Source organism: Netta rufina (genome assembly GCF_964035555.1).
Source record: "Netta rufina genome assembly, chromosome: 14".
In the NCBI taxonomy this organism is placed as follows: domain Eukaryota; kingdom Metazoa; phylum Chordata; class Aves; order Anseriformes; family Anatidae; genus Netta; species Netta rufina.
In genome coordinates, this window is record NC_140137.1 from 11,922,675 (window position 1) to 11,945,831 (window position 23,157).

Consider the following 23,157-nt stretch of genomic DNA (forward strand, 5'->3'; position numbering starts at 1 on the left):
GGTGGCAGTGCTGGGGGCGAGGGCGGGCGCACAGAGGCCTGCCCGGGCCCCCCCCCGGGTGGGTGGGAGGGCGGTGGGGGGCAGAGGGGCAGGGCCGGGGGCACGGGGAGCCGCCCCGGGGTCCGGTGGGGCCTGGGGTGCCCCCAGCCTGCCGCGAGGTCACATCAGTGCATTTGGTCCCGGGTCGCCCTGTCCGGCCAGGGAAGCTCCCCTTTGGCACAACGTGGTCGGGGGGGGCCCTGCCTGGCCGGGACGGGGCGGGTGGTCGGGGGAAGGGGGTGGAGGGAGGGCGGGGAGGGGGTGCGGGGACCCCCCCGGGGCCAAGGGAACTGATGGAGGAGTCGGAGGGAGGAGGAGGGCGCCTGTGCCCCAGCACCCCATGGCAGGGTTGGCGGTGCCGTTACTTCTTGAACATATCCTGCAGCGGGCCGGGCAGGTACTTGAGCACGGTGTCCAGGATGCTCTCCTCCTCCTCCTCTTCCTCGTCCCCGCAGCCCGCCGGGATGGCTTTCTTGGGGCGCGTCAGGCTGCCCTCACACGGCTGCTCCAGCGCCGCTTTCTCCTCCGCCTCCTTCTCCTCCTTCTTCTTCAGCCCGTACTGCGGGGACACGGGCCCTGAGCAGGGCGGGGAAGGGGCACTGCCCGCCCTGCGCCCCCTGCCTCTCGCTGCCCATCGGTCCCAGCCCCCGGGGCAGGGAGCCGTGGGGCAGGGAGCCGTGCGCCCACCTTGTCGCGGATCTGCTGCCGGACTTTCTCCCGCTCGGCCTCCATGCGGGCGTGCTTGGCTTTCCGCTCCTCCTCCTGCTGGCGCAGCGCTTCCTGCCTCTCCTCCTCCTTCTTCTGCGCGTCGGGGTCCTTCTCCTCCTCGCCCCCCAGCATCTTCCCCATGTCCTTGGTGGCCCCTGTGCGGGACGAGACCCTCAGCTGTGCGATACAAGACCCCGGGGCTGGCTACCGGAGCCACATGGGGCACGGAGCCAGCCTGCAAGGACAACCCGGGGTCCCCTTGTCCCCAGTGCCACCGGAGCCGGCTGCAGACAGGCTCTGGAGGCTGCGGGGACGGGAGCGCCGCGGGCTGCCTGCGCTGCCCTAGTTGAGCGTCAGCCCGGGGAGACGCCTGCAGCTCCTCCGGCGCTGGCACCCAGGGGAGCCGCCGGGGAATCCCACCTCGCGGCAGGAGAGCCGGGAATCCCCCGCCAGGCGCTGCCGGCGCCGGGAACCCCGGAGGACTCCAGCGGCTGCTGGATCCCCTGCAGTGGCCCTCCCCGACTGCCTGCACCGCGTTCCCAGGGGTGCTGAGCGTGCTGTCACCCCATGGCATCGCCCCCACTCACCGCCCAGCGCTTGCTTCATGACGAAGTCCATGGTGCCGGTGTGCGCGTGTGGCTAGGCTGGTGCCCAGCGCTCATCCACTGCTGTCCGCGCTCGCCGACCAGGGCCACCTGGGCAGGGAGAGAGGGACAGCGTTGGGGACACCGAGCATGGGGTCCCCGCTGCCCCAGCACCGTGCCAGTCCCTTGGGCTGCAGGGTGCACCCCTGCAGACTCAGCTCCAGAGGGGCTTCCACCGTGGCACTGCGCTCAGTGGGTGGCACGGAACTGGGAGCACCGCAACCCACCGTGCCACCACCGTGTCCCTGTGCACGGCGGGGACAGAGCCAGCCTGGGGAGGACAACGCGCCCCGGTGCTGCAATGCCTGTGCTCTGCGGAGGGAAGGAGCCACAGCTGCCGGCAGGTTGTGACTTTTTGGGGTTTGCAGGCGCGTGGCACGCCGTCAGTGCGCCCTGGGCACATCGCAGCGCTGCCCGCGTGTTTGCTCAGGAGGGGTGTTTGCGGGCCGTGTTTACACGCCGGGCATGCGTGTGTGTGTGTGTGTGTACAAATTTGTGGGGCCGGAGGCTGCGCGTGCCCACACGGCGTGGGGGTGTGCAGCCTGTTTGCAAGCTCCGTGCGCGACTTTGGGGCTTTGCAAGCTGTGCGGGTAGGGGCAGGCGGGCGGCGGGTGTGTGCGCGCGCACGGGCTCGCAGGCTGCGCGCCGCCGTGCCACTGAGCGTGTTTGCACGCCGGGGGGGGGGGGCTGCGGGCTAGATTTGGGCGTGCGTGTGTGTGTGCGGGGCTGGGGGCGTGCGGGTGGCTCCGGGGGGTGCGTGCACGGCGCTTTGCAGAGCGAGCTGCGCGTGTGGGGGTGTTGCAGGCTGCTCGTGGGGGGTGCGTGGGGGGGCCAGGCATGCGTGTGTGTGCTCCCCCCGTGTGCCCTGTGCGTGCTGGGGGTGCAGGCAGTGCTGGCACCGTGCGTGCGGTTGGTGGTGTGCGTGTGCACCCCGTGGTGCCGCAGCCTCGTGGATCCCCCCCCTCGTTCAGCAGGCAGCGGGGGGGCCCCCACCAACTGGTGCCAGGGAAGTTTGTTGGTCCCTGCACTGGGGAACCCCACAGCACCGGGATGGGGACAGGGACAGGGAGGGGGACGGGGGGGTCTGTTCCACCCGGGGCTCCGCGGTGGTGCCAGCCGCGGGGGGGCTCAGGGGACACCGGAGACGCGGTGATACCGGACGGCGAGGACAGAGGGGGGGGGGGAAGGAAACCAGGGGCACCCGGGACAGCAGGACCACAGAGCGGGGTGCACGGACACCGCAGGGGGGGGGGGGACACCCGAAAGGGGGGGGTCACAGGCAGGGACACGGGGCCAGCCCCCACGGGAGGGCACAGCGGGCATGCAGGCACCACCGGGAGGAGGTGGGGGGGGGTGACACGGCGGGGGGACGCGACGGACGCGGGACGGGGCCACGGCGAGGGGATGGCAGCGGTGGCGCGGGGACCCTCGGGGGGGTGCCCTCCCCCTCCCCAACCCTTCCCCTCCCCGGGGGCTGCGGCGCGGGGCCCTCCCGGTGCCGCCCGGTGCCGCAGCGGCGGCGCTGTCCGTTCAGCACCGTTCAGCACTCACCGGCTCCGCCGCGGCTCTCGGCTGCCGCCGCCCCGCCCCGCCCCGCCCCGATCACGCCCCCCCCCCCACTCCCCGGACACGCCTGGATCCCCCCCCCCCCAAAGCACCGGGAGCCACCCCCAGCTCCGCTCCGCTCCCCGCCGGTACCGGGCAGTGCGGGTGTGCGCCTAGGGGGTGGCACGGGAGCGGGCCGGGACCCCCCCCCCTAAACACACAGACACCGGGACCCCCCCGGGGAATGTTGCTGGGACCGGGCAGTGCCGCCCCGCTGCTCCCCCCCCCCCCCGCTGCAATGATTCAATGATTCACCTCCGCCGCAATGAGCGGCCCGAGTGAGGCGGTGGTGGGGAGCTGACCCCCCCCCGGACACCCCGAGCGGCACCAATTTGTCACCCTGACCCTAATTCATCGCCCTGACCACAATTCATCCCCCTGACCCCCAACCCATGCTTGTGCCCCCCACCCTGATCCGTCCCCCTGACCTCCAGCCCATGCTTGTCCCCGGGACCCCTCGGTCCCTGGGGATCAGAGCCCCCCATGAGCCCTCACGAGCCTCCGGCCAGGCCTCAGTAACTCTGTGGCTCTCCAGGAGCAGCCGCGCTTAATTGCAGAGGCGCAGGGCGGCTGCGGGAGCTATTAAAGTCCCCGATAAATCACTGCAGCCACGCGGAGCCCCCAGCTCGGAATTTTTGGCGCTGACGCCCAGGGGGAGACCACGGCAGGCAAGGGGTGCCCAGACACGAGGTGCTGGGGACACGAGGTGGCTTTGGGGTGCTGGGGACACGCGGTGGCCTCGCAGCCCCAACACCCACGTGGCTGCGGTGGAGCTCGGGGTGCGGAGGCGCTGGGCTGGGTGCGCACCCCGTGCCCCACCGGCACCTGCGAATGAATCCAGCCCTGCGCGGGTAGAGACCAGGCGAGCTCTTTGCAAATCAGATTAGCGGAGCTCCGAGCACGGCTTTGGGGCTATCTGGTGGTTGCTGGCGAGGCCCCGGAGCCGCAGCCCTGCGGGGATGCTCGCGGCTCCATCCCACAGCCCCGCACCTCCGTGGGGCACGCGGCACCGACGGAGCCACGCGGGCGCACGCAGCACAACGACGCGTGGCTGCGGGGGCAGACGGCTCTCAGCACGGAGATAACACACAGAGGACACGTTCCTCCTGCTCCCCCCCTGCTCACCGCACCCCAAAACACCCCCCCGAGCCCAGCACGCTCCTCCGCCAGCCCCAAGCTCTCCGCCTCCTCCCACCCCGACCGACAACTCAATTTTCCACCTCCTTGCAAAAATTCCTCCTGCCCCGGCACCCGCTGCGGGATGGGCTTGGGGGCGGTGGGACAGGCTCACATTTGGCCTGTCCGTCTGTCTGTCCGTCCGTCCACCCGTCCGTCCGTCCCGCAGCAGCCCCGCTCCGGGCGCTGACGTCAGCACTCCCGGCAGCCGGGCGGTGGGCGGGCGGCACCGCTCCTATTGTATTAAAAATAATACAGCGGAGCACAAATTCATTACAGATAAGTGTGACAGCCAGGAGGAATTAACGAGCCCGTCTCTCAGCGCCTGACAAACGCCTCCTTTTGTTCCTGGGATGGGTCCTGGAGTCTTTCAATCTTTGGAGACGCCTCGGCTCATTAAGCGCATCCTCCCCCAGTAGCTCCCAGCGTGCCCAAGGACTGGTCCCAGTAGGAGCTCTGGCCACGCCAGCGGGGCCAATCCTTCATGCAGCGGGGCTCGGTGGTGCATGGGCTGCCCGGGGAGCTGTCCCCGAGCGTGGGACCCCAGGCAGGGTGTTGATGGCAGGGGGAGGTGGGCGAAGCAGCACGAGGCTCCCGGCAGCCGCGGCCAACCGCCCCGGCGCTCCAGCTGCCAGCAGCGCACCCGCAGCCAGCAGGCACCCAGCTCTGCCCCGCGGAGATGGTTGCAGGATGCTGGTGGCACTGGGAGCTGCTGGTGGGTTTGGGGAGGCCCTTGGGTGCAGTTGGTTCCTGGCATTGTGCTGGGTGAGCTGCCCGGTGGGTTTTTGCTGCTGGCTGGGGGGAGAAGGAAGGGAAGGGCTGGGGAGGGAAGGGGGAGCAGCGCCGTGGCCAGATGGAGGAGGAAGCTCCCGGTGCTGCCAAGTCCTGCTCCTCACCGCTCTCCTGTGCTGCTGGGGAACGGGCACGGGGCTGGCTGCTGCTGCATCAGCCACCATATGGGGTCAGCAATGCCCCAGCATCATCCCCAGGCCCTGCAGCTGCACGGGGACCCTGCAAGGTCACAGCATCCGCGGGCACTCCCAGGGCTCCTGGGCACAGCCGAGGTGCCTGAATGCCTGCACCCATCCTGCTGCACCGCCACCAACCCGGCCTGCTGCAACCCCTCGGCAGCACAGGGCCGTTATTTTATTTATTCCCCCCCCCCCCTCATCTCTGCAGAAAATAATTGTTGGCCCTCCTCATCGCACCAAGGGATTAAAAGTGGTTAACTCCATTTCCAGAGGCTTTGTTACGTCGGTTTTCCCTCGGCTGCTGCACAAGGCGATTTCCACAGTGCCACTTAGGCAGCTTTTATCAGGTTGTCTTCTGGAGGTAATTGGGTTTTTCAGGAGCCTGTTTAAAATTCGTAACCCGGCCTCTTAAACAAAACAAAAACAGCAGCGGGGAGAAGGGGAAGAGGCAGCACAAAACAGGCAGCAGCTGCAGCTCTGAAGAGCAGCCCTGGCCCCCTTGGGGCTGGCACCGGGCAGTGACGGGGACAGGGACAGGGACAGGGATGGGGACAGGGATGGGGACAGAGATGGGAGCAGCCACCCAAGTCCTGCAGAATCAGCTCAGAGCCGACCCTCCTGAGCAAGGTCAGGGCACGCAGAGGTCAGGGACAGCCCCTGCCACCCGCTGTCCTTCCCGCGGTGACACCATGCACGTGCCAGGGGGGACCCGGGCTCACCACCACGCTCGGGGCCAGCACCGCAGCTTTCCCTGCTCCCTGCCCCACCAGCACGGCCCCACCAGCACCAGAACTGCAGCCCCGGCTGCGCCCCTACCACGACCCCTCCGCAGTGCTCTCGCCGATGGGCTGGCCCCGAGCGTTGGGCTCCTGCCTGCCCGTGGGGTGTGGGTGCACGGGGTGCCCCCAGCCCGTCCGTGGCAGCGGTTTGGGTGCTGGCGGCTCTGTGCCACGGCAGATGGGTGGCGGGGCCGGGTGGTGGCACTGCACACAATTAGGGCCACGTGTGCCCCCCCGGGTGTTGGCAGGAGCTGTGTGTACACCGTGCCTGCAGGGCTGCCTGTATGCCTGCTCGTGCCAGCTGGGGTGGCTGCACACGAAGGAGCTGGGGGGCAAGGAGGGGACCGAGCCTGCTGCCTCCAGCCTTTCCCAGCACAGCTGGGAAAAAAAAAAAAAAAAAAACAACAAAAAACACAAGAAGGTGCTGGAGAGGGGGAGAAGTGCTCCCACTGCAGCCCCAAAAGGCAGCCCCCACAATGCGCACGGGGCTGAATTTCCCCCTGGGGCAGGGACCCAGCCACAGCCACAGCCAAGAGCCTGCTCTGCGCCCTGCGGTGGGGAGCTCAGCTCGCCCAGCCCTCCCCACAGCTGGTGGCCCCACGGAGCCCCGAGGTGGCCACGTCCCCACGGCTTTTCCATCACCACAGCACATGACCCCGCTGCGGCCACCCTGTGAGCACCGGGGCTGCCGGATCGACCCTCTGGGCCGCAGGCTGCAGCGGCAGCTCCTGGTCCCCGTGGCTGCCGGGAGCAGCGTGCGGCCAGTGCCTCTGTGCCGTGCATTATTAAGCAGAGGCACTGCAGCCCCTCGCTGTTTATCCTGCCTGGGCTGCGCGGGAAGCGGGCTGGGGGAGCAGCGGCCGCTCTCTGCAGTCCCTGGCGGAAGGTTTGGGGCTTGCTGCGGGTTCGCCCAGCGCCTTTGTGACCCCCGGGGTTATTCCCCCAGCCCCTTCCCACCTCCAGCGGGATGAATTCCCTCTATAAAGCCCCCCTGCACTCGGCCTGGGTGCTTTCACGCAGCTTTCCCCAGCCCAGGCAGCAGGTACCCGGTGCGTTTACATCCCAAACGCCGTACGGAAAGGCACCCTCGCACCGAGTCCCCCCCATCAATATTTATGGCAGGCACGCACACCCGCACAGCTCTGCAGGGGCCGGCGTGGAGCAGAGCTGGGCGCAGCGCACCCGGCACCACGCGGGCAGCCAACAAAAGCCCCCCCCGAGCCCCCACGGTGCCTCCCCAGCACTCCCTACCCCAACAGCCCCAGTGATTGCCTTTGAGGAAGGAGCCAGGCTGTGCACGTCCCCATTTCCATCCCTTTGCCCTGGCAGGGGACATCGAGGGGCAGTGATGGTGGAGGTGGCCGGGGCTGGGTGGAGAGCAGATGCCTGGGCCCCCCCCCAACCCCTCTCAGCCCCTCTCCTGGGTTCTGTGCTGGGATGGGAGAACCTAAAAAGGAGGGTGAGCACCTTCCTCCCTGGGGGGCGGCCCAACAGAGGGCAGGTTTGGGAGCTGAGAGCCACCAAGGAGGGTCACAGTGCTGGGGACACCCTGTCCTCCGCCAGCAGCAGATGGTGGCACAGTGGGGGGCTCAGCAGCGGCAGGGGGGGGACATCTGGGTGTCGGGGCTCCAGCCAAGCTGCGGCTCAGTGGGAGTGGGATGAGCCTGGATCAGGGCACGGGGAAGGTGAGACCCTCGTGCTGGGGGGCAGCTCGGGGTGGGGGGGGAGAAAACGAAGCCGCCCCCAGCCCGCCTGCGCTCGGGGTTTCCGCTGCGGTGTGACGCTGGCTGGGCACGGCGCCGCTCCAAGAGCTGCTGGGGCTCTGGCCAAAAAATCATTCTTGGCTGCTTCCAGCAGGGTTTGGCTCCTACCTTGCCCATCTGGGGGCTTTCAGAGGAAAAAAAAAAAAAGGGAGAAAAAAAAAAAAAGGAAAAAAAAAATCCCCATTCCCCACACCACCTCCACGATCACCGTCACCTGCCGGGGTCCCAAGGCAGGACCGTGCCTCGTGTCCACCCCAGAGCTGCTGGCCCCCCCCGGGGGTCTCGTGAGGATGCCCGCGGTGCTGAGCCCCCAGCGGGGCCGTGCTGCCTACCTTGGTGCGTGCAGCGCCGGGCGTCCGCGGGCTTCGGCACCTAACGCAGCGCGCAGGGGGCCTCGCGGGGGCGGGTGGGCATCGCAGGGAGAGCGGGGCCTGCGGGAGACACCACGGCAGGAGGATCAGTGCTGGAGGGGGCACCCCACACAGCACGGGACACCCCACACAGCACAGGACCAAGTGAGTGTGGCCACCGAGCCAGCTGGGGCACGGGTATATGAGGGCTGGTGGTGGGCTCCTTCATCCCCCAGAGGAGGAGGAGGAGGATGGAGCTGCTGTCTTTATCCACGGGCGATGGAGAGCGCAGCCCACTGCCTGGTTTTTGGACCCCCCCAACCCCTCGCACCCTGAGCTCTGAGGACCAAAGGAGGAGCCCAGTGGGGACACGGGTGGGCAGCAGCCAGCAGGAGGTGGCAGCCCCTGGGGGGTTTTGCCCCTCCTGGACCCAGGACACCAGCACCGCTGCTGGCCGAGGGCTCCTGGCCGAGGGCTCCGCTCTCTCCGCAGGCACCCGGCAGTTTGGCTGCCTGCATGAATTATTTAGCGGGCTCTCGCTCTTTGAGGGTTTTAAAATTTCGCATTAACTCCGCATTCCTCGGCTTCCAGATGATGAATTTCTGCTTTGGAGAAGGTAACGGCCAGTTAAAACAAGCAGGCAAACCAAAGCCCTTAACAAAGGCTGCAGGCTGAGGACGCCTTTCCCTCCTCGGGCTCCCAACTTGGGCTGAACTTCGGGAAGCTTCTGCCTGGGATTTTTCCTTCTCCCTACCCCGAATGCCCTTGAGATGCCCCTGGCGGGCCGGGGAGGCTCAGGGGATGCTCCCAGGGGATGCTGCGTGGGACGGGGCCGTGCAGACACCCGGGCACCCTGCTGCTGGCAGCGTGTCGGGGTGGCACCGTGCCCTGTCCCCACGGAGCAGCTGGTGCCACCCCGGTGCCTGTTGGGCACAGTGTGGGCTGTGTGATTTAGGGAGCAGGTTCCTGGGGAAGTCAGGTATTTATCCTAACGCAGAGCCAGCTCCTTTCCTGTGCCCCGGGGAATTTCCAGGGCAAATCGTATATAAACGCCCAGGGGAGCCAGGGGAAAACACACTCAGATGGTGACACCGGGGGACGGGGGGCTGCCGGGGATAACGCCTGCCTTTTATTTAAAAAGAGATTAAACACCCTCCTGCACTGGGGAGCAGGGAAGCGGGTCCCAGCCCCAGGGGTAGGGGACACCCCGAGCCCCCAGGCGCAGCGCTGGGTTTGGGGACAGGGCACCGTGCGGGCAGCCAGCCCCTGCACCCTGCTGGGACCCCCGTGGAGACCCCCGAAATGCGGCTGCTTCCCTGGGAAACGCGGCGCTGAGAGCTCAGCCTGGAAAGGGCTCGGCGGCAGCGTGAAGGTGACCTTTGCTGGGGACAGGCGCTGCCTCCTGCGGGATGTGGGAAGGTTCGGAGCGGGGTAGGACGGGCTGCAGGGCCACCCTGGGGCTGGGGGCTGGGGGCGGCCGGGTTTTCAGGCAGCTCAGCACCTGGGAGAGGAGCTGAGCCGGGACAGGATCAGCCCCTGCTGTGCCGGCCACGTCCTGGGGTGTAAATCAGCTGCTGGCCTTTGCTGAAACCCCACAGCCTGCTCAGAAAGGGGGAACTCCCTGCGTGGAGACCCGAGGAGGTGCAGAGGGTCCTGGGGGGCTGCGCCGGTCGGGTCCCTGCAGGGCGCTGCTTTTCTGGGCCAGAGCAGCGCGGGGTTGCTTTGTTTATGTATTTATTTATTTATGTCCTGCCTTTGCAACCGGCAGAGCCTGCCAGGAGCGCAGAGCTGCCTCTCACCTGGGCAGCTCAAGGGGAGAACTGCAGCAGCTCTGTCCGTCTGTCTGCCTGTCCGTCCAGACACCGACCTCAGCCAAAGGCAGAGGAAGGGGAGAGCAGAGCGGGGGCGCCCGGTGGGTGCTTGTGGGGCTGCTTTTACCCAGCTGAGGGTCTGCCCACAGGGCAGAGTCCCCAGCCCCTCTGCTTGGCACCTCCAGCTCTCAGCACCCCGCGTGCAGAGCTCAGCTCCTCCAGCTGCCGTGGTGTCTGAGGCACCCGGGGGTGGGCTGGGAATGGGAAGGAGTGGGAGTGTGGGGTGGGAAATGCGGGGACGCATCTCAAAGCTTTTCTTCTGTGTCAGGAGATGCTCTGGTGACCTGCTCGGGGCTGGCAGCAGCTTTGTGGCCAGGCACTGGGTGCTGGGGAGAGGCACAGAGCCTCTGCGCTCGGGGGAAATATCGTCAGGGCAGCAGCACCCGAACTGCCTGCCACAGGGGGCTGAGAAATCGCAGGTGTCACGTTGTGCCCTGCCCCTGAGCCACCCTGCGTGCCTCAACCCCAAACCTTCAGCCTTAAAAACCTCACTGCTTCCTGCACATCTGTCCCTGGGCCGGGGCAGGCTTGGGTCCTACCTGCCGGGCTGAGATGAAAAATGATCCTGAGCGTTCGTGCAGCAGCACGGGTAGGGTGACACGGGTAGGGTGACACGGGCAGGGTGACAGAGGCTCCTGGGGACCAACGGGAAGACCAGGGCCAGGTGGCACAGCTCGGAGAGCCCAGGTCGGGCACGAGGTCTGGGCCTCCGTGGAGCCAGGAGAGGCGGAGGGGAAAGCTCGTGGGACGAGCAGCAGGAGCGCTGAGGCGAGAGCAGCCCGCAGGAGCACAGCTTGTTTACCCGGGCTGAGCAGGCCTGATTGCTCTCTATAAATACACCCGGCGAGTAAACACCGGGGAGGGAGAGGGCTCGGTTAAACTCGGGGATAATGCCGGCGGAGGAACAAACGGGAAGATCTGCCCAGGAGGCTGTGGGCAGGAGGAGCTCGTGCGGTCCCGTGCCCGCACAGCCTCGGGGACAGCGGGGTCCCCGTGGTGGGGCCGGTGCCACGTTGGCTGCCACCAGCTTGGCTAGGTGGGTGCCCAGCGGTGGGATTGGAGCGGGGCCACGCTCCTGTGAACCCGACCTCTGCTGGGACTCGGTGCTAAAATGGTGATGGGGAACTCGGCGCACGGCTCCCGGGGAGCAGCAGCGGGCCTGGCGGGCTGCGCCTGGCAGCAGGAGGCTGCGGAGAGCCGGGGATGAGCCAAGGTGCGAACCGCAACCGTCCTCCGGGCGCTGCGAGGTGTTAATAGCTCTGCCTGCTTGGGGTCATCTCAGCACTAATGTTAGCGCGCGAGAAGCGATCGAAGAAACAAACGCTCAGCCCACGGCCAAGGGAGACTTTGAGACATTTTCCTGGGCCGGATTGCCCCGGCAGAGCTCTCTCCGGTGTCCGTAGGCTGGCAGCGAAGCCCCGAGCCACGAGCCCTGTCCGGAGCAAAAGCACCAGCCCTGCTTTGCTGCTCCCACTCCCTGCGCCGCCTGCCTGGGGGCAGCGGCCACCCGGTCACGCTCCTGCCATGCGGGTGGCACTGCCACCGCGTGCTGCCAGGCCCGGGTCCCTGCAGCCACCTGCCCTGCGTGCCACAGCCCCGGGGACACAGCAGGGGGACGGGGATGGAGCCTTGGGGGTGCTGGGGCGCAGGAGGGGTGCTGCGGTGGGGAAAGGGGCTGGATGGCACCCCGGGGAGCGGAGCTGCCATGCAGCAGGGGTGGCCCACGAGCGGCTGAGCCTTCCCGGGAGGAATTCAGGGATGGGGATGTGTAGGGAGACCCTGGCAGGGCACCGGGAGCTGCCCCCGGGGGACAAGCAGAGGGTGGCAGGGGGTGCGGGTCGCCTCTCCGTGCCCGCAGGGACAAATCCCCGTGCGCCACATCCCCGTGTGATGATGGGGAGGGGGGGACACACGGACACACAGCCCTTCCCCGGTCCCCCCGCCCGACCTGCGGGGCGGAGGGCAGGGAGAGGATGGGCTGCAGAAGTGGGGGCAGCCGGGGAAGAGGTGATGGTGATGCTGGGGGGGGGGGGGGGGGGGGACCCCGCCGAGCGCTGCCTCCCGCAGCCGCAGCGCGCCCCGCAGCCCGCATGCCGCAGCCCGCAGCCCCGCGGCCGCCGCCCCGTTACATAAGCCGGCGGCCCCGGGAGGCTCGGCGGGCCGGTCCCCGGCCCCATCCCCATCCCCATCTCCATCCCCATCCCCGTTCTCCACCCCCCCCCCCTCCTCCCTCCCCACACCTCCGCCCATCCCCGGGCTCTGCGGCACGGCGGGGCCCGCCCCCGGCTGCCGGTGCCCGGTGCCCGGTGCCGGCCCCGCACCCACCTGGCTCGGCTCGGCTCGGTGCGGCTCCGGTGCGCCCGGTCCGCCCCCGGCGCAGGGAAGGAGCCGCCGCCGGAAGGGAGGCGGGAGCCGGAGCGGTCCGGGGGGGGGGACTCCCGTTGCTGGCTCCCCCTCCGCCGCTCGGCCTCCCGGGCGGGGCCGGCTCCGTGCCCGCCCCCGGCCCGCCCCGCGCCCCCGCCGGTGGCGAGTCCCCTGCGGTACCCGGCGCTGAGTGCGTGTCCCCCCCCCCGCCGTGCCCAAGCATCGCCCCCGCTGCGCATCCCTCCCTGCGTCCCCGCTCCCTGCAGTGCCCCCAGTAGACCCCCCCCGGTACCTGGACGCGACCCCGGTACCCCCAGTTCTTGGCCACCCCGGTTCCTGCCCATCCTTCCCGAGCTGTCGCCCCCCCCGCAGGAATCCCCCCCCCAGTATCCATCCCATCAGCAGGGCCCTGCACTTCTCTCCCCCCGGCTCAGCCATTCCCCCTCCTGTGGGGTTGGAGCCGGTCTCTGGCTGTGGGGCTGTGCGGGTGCCACCCGGAGACGTGGGGTCCTCTGAGCATGGGGGTGCCGGGTGTCTCCCCCCGGTGTGCAAAGGGTCTCCAAAAACCAAGGCTGGGGAGGTGAAGTGGTCTGAGCAAGGGGAGCAGGGTGAGTGGAGGGGCAGGGGACAGGGACTTTTTGTCCCTTTTTTTGCTCTTTGTCCCTGCAATAGGTCTGCCCCTCAGTGTTGCTGATCCTCTGAAAAAGGGGTTCCTGCTTCTCCATCCCGGCCCCTTCCAGGGGGTTCAGGATGGAGCTGCTTTAACACCCCACAGCCCCGAGGCAGTGCGATGCTCATGTTTCCCTCCCCAGCGTGTCCCTCATCCCCTTGGCACGGTGTCAGGGGGTCTTAGGGGGTGTCAGGCCAGCCAGGAGCCCCCCACGGGGTCCGCCAGCCCCGCTGCCTTGCGTGCCGCTCGTCACATCACCCGCGGCTCGTGGCGCCGCTGCTGCCCAGCACGCAGGGCTGCTGCGGGATGGAGCAGCTGATGAATAAATCAATCCCCCCCGGTGCTGAGGCTGCAAAACGCGGCTGCAAACAGCCGAGCAGCGCTGGGGCCGCGGGCCCGATGGCTGGGGAGGAGCGGCTGAGGGTGTCCCCCCCCCCCACCCCGCGCAGCCGCCGCATCCCACGCAGCCCGCGGCCGAGTGGGCAGCTCTGATTGCCTCCCCCCATGTTTTATTTATCTACGTGCTCGATAGGCAGGCTCGTGCGCTCCGTCCCACATTCCTCCCCGATGCTCCTGCCTGCAGACGGGAGCAGCAGTCGGAATAAGGACCGGGTGGCAGCGTTTGGGGACACCGATTCCCCTCTGCCTGCCCGCTGCGGGCTCCGGTGACCCGCTGCTGTCACCCTGCCACGTGGCCGCCACTCAGCTGCCACCTCCGTGCCGAGGAGCTTGTGTCCCTCCCTGCAAGCAGAAGCACAGCGCCGTGCCTCTGACCTTTCCCCAGCACTTTGAAGGCTCAGCCAGGCTCTCGCTGTTTCCCCTGCGCTTTGCCAAGAGCGGCCGTGTCCCGTGGCCTGGGCTGACGTGAGCCACGGGAGGAGGCTGCTGTGACACCTCCCTGCTAGAACCGTGGCCGTGCTCGCTGCTGGTGGCCCTGTCGCTGCCGGTGGCCCTGCCGTGGCCCCGGCTCGCCTCCCTCCATCGCCTCCAGCTGCCTGTGCCAGAGGAGAGGGAGCCGCAGGGTGCGCTGCTGCTGCCTCGCTGCTAATAAATAAGCCCCAGCAATGAGTTGGGCTCAGGCGGATGGGCAGGTAGGGCAATAATCCCCCGATTAAGTGGACGAGGCAGGCAGTTAAGTGCAGAAAAACCACAAATAAATAATAATCAGAATAATTTAGGAGCAGGGAGGAGCTGGTGGCTGGGTCCCTTAGCCTTTCCCCGGGGCGGCAGGCAGGGCCAGGAGCACTCTGGGAAGTGTAGTCCTGCCTTCTCTGCCCACATCCTCCCCTGGCAGGACGGAAATCTCAGCTTTTCACCCCATTCTTCCCATTGGCCCAAGGCTGGGTGCCCTGCGGGTGGTGGGGCAGCTGGCCTTGAGGCTGGTGAGTGGGCTGGAAACCTCGCTGCCACCTCCGTGCGTGGGGACGAGAAGGGACCCACGGGGAGCTGGGGCAGGGGCTGAGCTCCCGAGGGTGGGCTGCCCACTGGGTCCCTTGGCAGAGGGTCCCTGGGGCTGTCTCTGTGCCACCAGGGTGGGAAGCTGTGGCCAAGGGATGGCTGCTTTGCTCGCTTGCCCCTGCTGTGCCCAAGCACACATCCCTGCTCTCCTCCTCCTCAGGTTGGAAACATGGGCACAGGGAGCCCGGGGGGGCTGCACGGTGGGGGCTGCACCCTGCAGGGCTGTGCTGGGTGCTGCCAGGGTTTGGGCTTTGTCCCTACACCCCAGGCAGATGCAGAACCCCTAGCGAGCCCAGCACCTCTCCAGTGCTATTGATCGTGGCCATGCGAGCCTCGCTGCTGAACTCGCAGGGCGATCAATAGTCGTTTTTCTCCCCAGCCTTCACCCTGCTACGGGGAGCTGCTGGTTTTGCCATTCCTCCTAGCAGGAGAAGCCATCCAGGTGCTGTCCGGGGGGGCTCCCGCTTTGCCATGATCTATACCAGACCATCAGCTCCAAAACTGCACGCTGGAGCCTGGCAGTCAGACACTGGGGGGCTGGTGGCTCTCCCGTGGCCGTGGGGACAGCGATGCGGGGCCAACACCGATCCCTGGCAGGGGACGTGGCTCCTTCCCGCAGCAGGCAGCTGGGCTCCGGGGCAGCTGCAGCCACTCCTAAGCAAACACTTTGGAGCAAAGTGCAGGAAACGTGCTCCTGCAGCGGGGGGGTCACCTTGGTGGCAGCGTTGGTGCTGTGCGGGCGGTGCAGGGGGTGCTCAGCTCCCCGGCTGGACGCGGGAAGGGACAGCCCTCGGTGCTGCCCTGCACGCTGGCGATGCGCTGTGATGGATTTTTTCCCGTGCTGGCAGCAAGGGGGGACTCAAGGCAGGCGTAATAATCCCCGCGTGAAGTGTAAGAAAAGAAGCTGTTTAAGTATTATCTCCTCAGGCCGGCGAGCGCGCAGCCGGGCCCTTATCAGGAGAGGGAAGGCAGATAAAGCAGCCCTGCCCGTCAGGCAGATGAGCTCGATGCGGTCGCACGGCACCAAACCTGGCGGGAGAAGGTGCTGGGGAGAAGGTGGCCGCATGTTTTGGGGTTTGGGAGAGCCGAGCCTGGCCCCACAGCGCTGGGACCCTCTGCTGTTAACTGTTTTCGGCAGGTGGGTGCGGAGATGCTGCCCTTTACGGCAGGCTGCAGAAGATCGATGTGTTTGCGAAGCCAAACTCGAGAGTTTTTGCCCTGAAACAGCGCGGGCACCTGCTCTGAATGCTAAGCAGCTCCTTGGGAGCCGGTTCCCCGGCACAGAGGGGAACAAACGGGGTGGGTGCAGAGTGCTCAGCCCCAGCCCTCAGCCCGGGGACCACTCTCGGGGGGTCACAGCAGAGAAGGGAATGAGCAGAACCCCCCCGAGGTGTCAGGCCCTTGGCATCCTCATCCCCAGGGGATGCAGCAGGGACCTTTTTCTGCGGGTGGCTGCTGCCGGTGGGACGGTGAGGGAACATGTGCCAGCAGCAGCACAAGGTGTCCCTGTCCCCTCCGTGCCACCAGCACCCGCGTGCGGCCAGGCACGGGGACGTGCCTTGAGGGCAGAAGTCGCCGAGGCCGATCCCAGCTCCTCGGGAAGCTCCGTAATCTCATTCCAGGAGCAAATCACATTCCCCGCAGCCAAGGACATGGTAGATTTTAATAAAAATGGTAATTCCCAGCAGACTGAGCCCGGAGCGGGGAGAGCAGTTGTTGCTTCCCCTCGCTGCTGCCAGGGGAGCGTGGCACTGATGGGGGAGGCCGGGTGCTGGTGGGTGGCAGCGGGGCAGAGATGATCCTGCCCCTGCAGAGCCGGGATTTTGGTGTTATCCAGCAGGATTTGGCCTCTGCTCTCGCCTGCCCGCGCCCTGCCCCGCCGCTCACCCCAGCAGCCCGGCCCCGAAAGCCAGAGCTGTTTGTTTGCGGTTTCCTAGGAGAGAAATCACATTAAAAAAAATTAATTACACACCTGAAAACAAAATCTGGCTGCTCAAGTGCACATCAGGGATAAATGGTGTGCTCCAAATTAGACAATTTACAGCTTGGGTAAGTAATGAAGAAACCCATCCTGGCGTGAAGGCAGAGGGGGAGAGTGACCTTGGGGGGTGCTCGGGGCTTCCCCCTGCCCCCCCCGGCCCCCAGCCCCTGCATCTCTTTGGCCCCACTTTGCAACTCCTTGTGGGGGAGTCCGGCAGGGATTTGGGGAGAGTTTTAGCTTTTTTCGAGCAACGAGTTCCCTCAGAAGCAGGTCTCAGCCCAGGGCCCCTGTAGGGATGGCAGGGATGGGGAATGGCCCTGGAGAAGGGGACAGATGGAGGGAAGGGACCCCCGGCATGGACAGGCCCCCCCTTGGCCCCCCGGCCCCCCCGGCCCATGCTGGCCCCTGCAGTCCTTCACCGCGCGGTGCGTGGGAGGGCTGGCAAGGCGCTGCCGAGGAGCGGGCAGCTCTCCAAGCTTTCCGGCGAGAAGAAAATCATTTCTTTGCCTTATTTTTTCCCCGTACGGCGTCCCAGCACGTCCTGCGAGCGCAGGGATTTAAAGGGGCTGAGCCCTGGTGCCGCCGGCCCTGGGTTAGGGGCAGAGGGAAGGTTTGGCGTGGCTGGATCCGTGCCGTGGAGCTGAGCTGGGCTTCGTGCACTGGGTGGTGGCTGCACCTGCATCCCGGCTTGCCCACAGAGGGACCAACCATGGGGCTGTCATCCGAGCAGCACCCACCAGAGGTATAGGGCACCCTATAACATCGTGCTGTCCCATAGGGCTTCCTGGTGCTGTGCAGGACCTCCCAAAACTCCCCAGGCTGCCAAAACGTGTCTGTGCCGGGGGGCACCGGGCTCCCCTCCCCGCTCAGTTCCCACCTCTGCTGGGGGCACCGGGGTGGCCCTGGGGGTCCCGGATCAGCATGAGCAAAGCAAACACCCTGCGTTATCCCACTCTGCCCGCGGCAGGAGCCCTGCAGCCCCCCCCAAAAAAGCTGCAGAGCCTCCCCTTCCTGACGCGGGAGGGAAACTCCCTCCACCTGCGGCAGCGCTCCTTCGGTGTGTGCCGCCGCGGCGCAGTGCAGCGCCGTTATCTCCAGTGCCTGGGAGCGGGGAGCAGATTAATATTCATCACCAGGGAGCGGAGCATATGGAATATGAATAATGCTAATTGTGCCTGTATAGATTTAGCGTAAGAAGCTCCCATGCATTAAGGAGGGAAGGAATTAGTCCTTCTCCAAAGCGTTGCAGGCTCATTAGCGGGGAGGGAACGCCTGGCTGCGCGCGGGTTTCAGGAGGGGGATGAGGGTGAAACTTCTGTCCTGTGCCTGAGAGTGGAAGAGGGGCCTGGGGATGCTTGGTGGGCACACGCACCCCCTGCCTCTGCCTGAGCACTCAGAGCCCAAGTGATGAAGCAAACTCGGTCCATGCAGGTACAGAAGAGCAAGGAGGAGCCGCCTGCAGATGTTGCCACCTGCAGATGCCACCACCAGGACCCCCCGAGCCTGGTGTGGGCTCACAGGTCCCTGGGGCTGTCCTGGGGTCGTGGGCTGTGTCCCACAGCTGGCAGACGTGTTGGGCACCCCTGGTGGCTGCCCCAGCCCCTAAGCAGAGCTCGGCACGGCCGCAGGGAGGTGGCACGCAGCCGTGCCTGGCGTGCAGGCACGTAAAGCACAGCTAACGAGGCGCCGGGGGCGAGGGGACTTCATGCCTTATCCATCCATCCCGCTCGCCTGCCAGGGACAGTGCTTTGTGCCCCGATTTAATCGAATCAGCTCCTGCAGCCCGGCGGCTTTAATAAGGTCAGGAGGAGAAGGCTCGCTGGGGCGGCGCAGCGCAGGAGGCAGCAGGCTGGGGGCTGCGGGGACAGGGCCAGGAGAGCGTGTCCCCTCCTTGTGGGGTCACCTCGGCCTCAGGGGACACTGAGACTCCCCTGTGCCTTGGATGTCCTGCTGGACACGGAGCAGGGGTGAGGGACGATCACTTCATGCTTCTCCCCCGGCTTTCCTGGGCTGCCACTTCCAACCTTCTCAGGCCTGACCGCCGGCATCCTCCTCCCTTCCCCTCAGCATCACTGGGAACGTGGGATTCCTCTTCCTGCACTTTGATCTCTCCAATTTTTAGCTCATTCTCGCTGCCTTATAGGCACTAATCCCTCTGCAGGCATCGGAGAGAATCCACCTACACTTCATGCAGCAATCGCTTAAGTCTTATTGTGTAAATAAAATCTCAAACACCAAATCCCTAATCCTGGGGTGGCTGAGCCTCCGATACCCATTCCCAGGGGTCCTGCCCGACAGAGGGTGGAAGAGGAGGAAGACCACTGCCGTGCTCACTTGCATCCCCGACCTCGGCCCGGATCAAACACCCACGGATGCTTTTAACCTTGGGCTTCTCCTTTTCTCCCCGTCGGTCCACGGCGGCAAGCCCCGGCCCCCTCCCCGCTCCGCCGCATTTCTTGAGCTTAGGGGATCAGCCCGGGTGACATTTGGAGGCCGGATATTTCAAATGCAAATTTCCCCCTCGACAGAGAGTGGAATTTGCTCCCTCTTATGAAGGGAACCTCGGGGGAGAGCTCGGCGCCGCGGCCGGCCCGTGCTGAATGCCAAACCCAGCTTTTGGGGGGGGGAGAGAAATCACTGCCTCCCCCTCCAGCCGCCTCCCCCCACCTTGGTCCCAGCGCTCCTGGGCAAACACTTGTGAGATAATCGTCATCGCCACCGCCGTGAGGAGGCGGCCGAATTTCCCCCAGCCACAGCTGGAGAGCGGCGAGGTAAGAGCGTGGGGTCGGCAGGGAAACCGGCAGCTTTTCTGGGCGGCAGGCGGGGAGGGGGACACCGCGGCTGCCGTCCCTCCAATCCCACACCCGATGGTTTCTTCCTCGGCGATCGGGGTGCTGCTGATATATTATTGTCTCTCTCTCTCTCTCTCTCTCTCTCTCCCAGCTCTGAAATTAAAGCTTTCACCACTTTTTCTCGCTGCAGAGGAACAAATGTGTGTCTGGGAGAGAGATTTACACTTTGCTTTCCCTTTTGGAAGCGGAGCGTGATTTTCCAGCGACTGCAGGCACGGGGCCTGTCCTGACGCATCGAGGGAGGCTGGGGCCCTTTGGTGTGGCCGTGTTTGAAAAACACCCCAAAATAGGCGAATCAGAGTATTACTGGGAAAAAAAAAATGTATTTTTTTTTTCTGACAACCCCATCCAGAATGCAACCAAAACCAAAAAACAGCACATCTGGTTTTGGGGCTGGGAGGGTTTGGGGAGGCACAAGAAGCACAAAGCGGCCTGGGAGAGGGGCAGCCCTGGTGGGGAGAGCCCTGGGGGTGTCCGTGGGGGGGCTCAGCAGCTCTGGGGCTGTGCACAGGCAAAAGGCAGCCAGCACAACAAGCAGCAGGGGCTGCAGCAGGCTCGCCGGCCCCTTGCTTGCCCAGAAACAGTTGAGCCAAGGGGGAGAATGACAAGGAGGAGAAGTTCAGCTGCCTCTGTGCGCCCAGGAGCTTTTCCCAAGCTCTTGCACCGCTGGCAGAGGGCAGGCGGAGGGCCCCCTGCAAACAAAGATGCACCAAGGAATATCTGGAGCCTCGTAAATATATGCTGAGAGAGGAGGAAAAGGGATTTGAATTTCAACTTTGATGCATAATGTGCTTTCTGTAGAAAAAAAAAAACAAAAAAAAAACAGCCTTGTTGGCAGGGAGCGGGCAGCTTCCCACTAAATCTCCTGGAGGAGCGCGTTGCCAGTTGCAGAGATAAAACCTCAATGAAACGCTGTCAGCTTCCCCACGGCTCAGCCAACCTCACCTCTCCTCCGCACGCATGGGATGGGGATGCCGGCTGTGCACCTGCAGCCCTGCTGCCCCCCATTTTTGGGGGGGTGAGGGGGATGCTTGGCCCTGCACAGCCAGGGGCAGCGATGCCCGATGAAGGCACAGGCACCCGGAGCGCTGCGGGACAGCCCCTGCAGTGCCTGGTGGCTCTGCTCAAGCACTTGGCTGCCTCTCGCTGCATTTTTGGAGGCGGGCAGGGGCTTGGGGCAGGATCCATGAGCTGATCCCACGTCCTGGCCAGCTCGGTGCTGCTGCCTCCTTCCCCTGCTCGGTCCCCAGGCAGGGCAGGGGCACCTGCTGAGTTCGCAGGGGTATAAATAATGATTTATTTATGTCTCTATTTATGTAAGGCTTATAAATTGGAATGTTTTCTAGGCTCGGGGTTTGCAGACGTAAGCATCACTCGCTGTCTCATCCCTGCCTGCCCCTCGCTCCCTGGACGTGCCCCGGGGGCTCCGTCGGCTCGGGCTCCTGCCCGCCCTGTCTGAGCCGAGCGCCAAGAGATGCTGGCAGGGCTCTGAGGGGAAACCAGCCCGTTAATTAAGAGCTTAATTACCCAATAACGAACGGTGGACTTAGCTCAACCTTGAAACAGGCCGAGCAAGCGAGGCAGGCACAGAGCCCTTGGGGGAGGGAGGGCGGAGGGGGGCCAAGGGGACGCTCTGCTTGTGGAGCTATTCGCAGATCTATAAATGGAGAGAACAAAACCCCGCAGCTCCGTCGGTACGCCTGTCCCCATTGTCCCCGGGGTGTCCCCACATGCCCTCGCTGCCATCCTCCACATGAGTCCCATCCTCCTGCTCACGGATGGCCCCGTGCTGGCTCCCTGGGGCAGGGGGCTGCTGCCTGGCCAGGGTTGTGGGGGTTTGTGGGGGCTGTGGGGTCCCCAGTCCTACTAAAACCACATGGTGACCACGGCAGTGGGATGGGGGCTTCACACGGAGCCCAGGAATGAGTACAAATGACCCAAATGGAGGCTGGGACATGGTGCCAGCAGGAGAAATGTGGGCTGTGGGCTGTTCGTCCCTCTGCAGTGTGATGTATCCCGGGGAAAGGGAGCCCTGCGCGCTGGGCACTGCTGCTGCTGTGGAGGGAGGGGACTTTGTGAGCTGGAAGGAGAGGAGGATTTCTTTGGCTTGGCTTGTTTTGCTGCAGAAAGGCGGTTTCAGCTCCGAGGGTAGGGGAAATGAAACAGAAAAATGCCTCCCATTAAGCAAAAAGGATCGAGAGCCCTGCATAATAGTGCTGTCTGCAGGGGCTTCTCGCTCGGGATTTGCATCCAGCCCGGCCTCGCGCCAGTGCCTCGAGGGAGCCGTGGCACAGAGGACACATGTGCTGCTGCAGGACACCTGCCCTGGGGGGGCGACGGCCACAGATGTCACCCACCCCATGGCCACGAGCAGCACCTTCGTGTCACCCTGCCCTGCTAGGACCAGCCCCGGGCAGCGCACGGCTGCAGGCATTCCTCGGGGATGCTCCATCCTCCTCCTTCCCTGTCAGTTTTGCTAAAAGCCCGGGGAGAAGTGGATGAGGCGGGGGGAGAAGAAGAACATTCACCCCAGAGAAATTAATCCACCCTCTGAGAAATTAATTACCAGCGTTGCATTTAATCAGCATCAATCCTGCGTGCCTCGGGCCGGAGGGCGTCGTGACACCAACCCTGGGGCACGCAGGGCCTGAGCCAAGGGTGGGCTTTTGGGGGATGCTCCAGGTGATGGGGGGGCTTTGGGGGCTGCTGGCACCGCTGCCCTGTGAGGGTGGGCGATGCCCTGCGTGGGGACACGTTTCTGTCCTGCTTGTGCCCTCTAGTGGCTTTGTCCCCTCTGAGGTCCCACGGCCACGTGCCCGGTGCCACGGCCACCCTCCTACGGCCACAGACACCCTCCTAGGGCCACGGCCACCCTCCTGGGGTCACGGAGCCGAGGTGGCCGGGCTCAGCCTGTCCCCATGCCACTGACACATCCACCAGTGGCATTCACACCCAGTAGGGAAATGCCAGGAGAAAACAGCTCGGGTCAGCACGGGGGGTCCCCAGTGGTCCTCTCCTTCCCCATTGCTTTCAGGCTGGAAGGGAGGAGTTCTCCTCGGTTTCAAGGTGTTTGGGTTTAGAAGTGTCATTTTTGACACTTTGGGGATGGACCCCAGAGCCCTTCTGGAGGCTCGAGACCCCAGAGCCAAAACTGCTGGGTGAGTGACTCCTAAATGCATTTTATTGAAGAAAACCAAACCTTGGGATTTCTAAAACAAAGTTTCTCATTCTTCTGGCTGCTTGGGGCTGTTTGCCACCTTTCCATCTCCTCTGTGCTTAATCACGTGGCAGCCTGAGAAAATGCCAACACACTTTTTTTTTTTTCTTATTCTACTGATGTTTCTCTTCTATCTGAAAGAAATAAAAGTGCTCCTTTGCCTCTGGCCCACGGCAGCCTCTGCTTCTCAGTGGCGCTCTGGGGAGGGGGACGCCGCAGAGCCCTGCAGCAGCTCCTGCCCCCCCTGTGCCTCCCCCTCCCCACAACTCCTCTCTGTGAGGTTTGGCTCCTGCCCAGGGTGATGGAAAGCACAGGGTGGGAGCAGGGCGAGGGTGGGCTCCTGCGTCCCCACGGGGACAAGGGGGTGGGGGTGTCCCCATGCACTTGGCTAGCAGGGCAATAGTTCTTATCTGAGAAAGCAGGTGTTGTTTAGCAGCTTCCTAAGCCTTTTCTCCCAGAATTGCTGCTTGTAGAGAGAATTTAATCCCCCTTTTTTTTTTCACCTGTGTAGGGGAGAACAAAACCATATGCCACCTGGAGAAGTTTTCTGATGCTGCGCCCTTAGGGCACCAGGGCTGGGATGAGCTGGCACCGGTAAAGCCACGGCAGTGGATGGGATCGGATGGGGAATGGATGCAGGGACCAGGAGCATCGGCCTCACCCTGCTCGTGTTGGCACAGCCCTAGCTCATCCCCACGGCATCGGGCTG

At 65.2% G+C, this 23,157-nt stretch overlaps 1 protein-coding gene across 1 annotated transcript; it reads right to left on the minus strand.

The window, feature by feature from the left end:
• Positions 1-255: 255 nt before the first annotated feature.
• Positions 256-12,299, minus strand: CPLX2 (complexin 2). Its single transcript, XM_084295221.1, has 5 exons — positions 12,232-12,299; positions 8,018-8,116; positions 1,335-1,442; positions 727-902; positions 256-598 (listed from the first exon to the last, which is right to left on the minus strand). Exons 3-5 carry the CDS (start codon positions 1,363-1,365, stop codon positions 401-403), a joined length of 405 nt encoding a protein of 134 aa, XP_084151347.1. The 5' UTR covers positions 1,366-1,442; positions 8,018-8,116; positions 12,232-12,299; the 3' UTR covers positions 256-400.
• Between the last annotated feature and the right edge of the window lie 10,858 nt (positions 12,300-23,157).

Coding starts and splice junctions, on each gene's coding strand:
- CPLX2 (XM_084295221.1), bottom strand. CDS start 1,365: ATGGACTTCGTCATGAAGCAAGCGCTGGGCG. Junction 903..1,334: donor CATGAAGCAAGCGCTGGGCG/GTGAGTGGGGGC, acceptor CGTCCCGCACAG/GGGCCACCAAGGACATGGGG. Junction 599..726: donor GGCAGCAGATCCGCGACAAG/GTGGGCGCACGG, acceptor GTGTCCCCGCAG/TACGGGCTGAAGAAGAAGGA.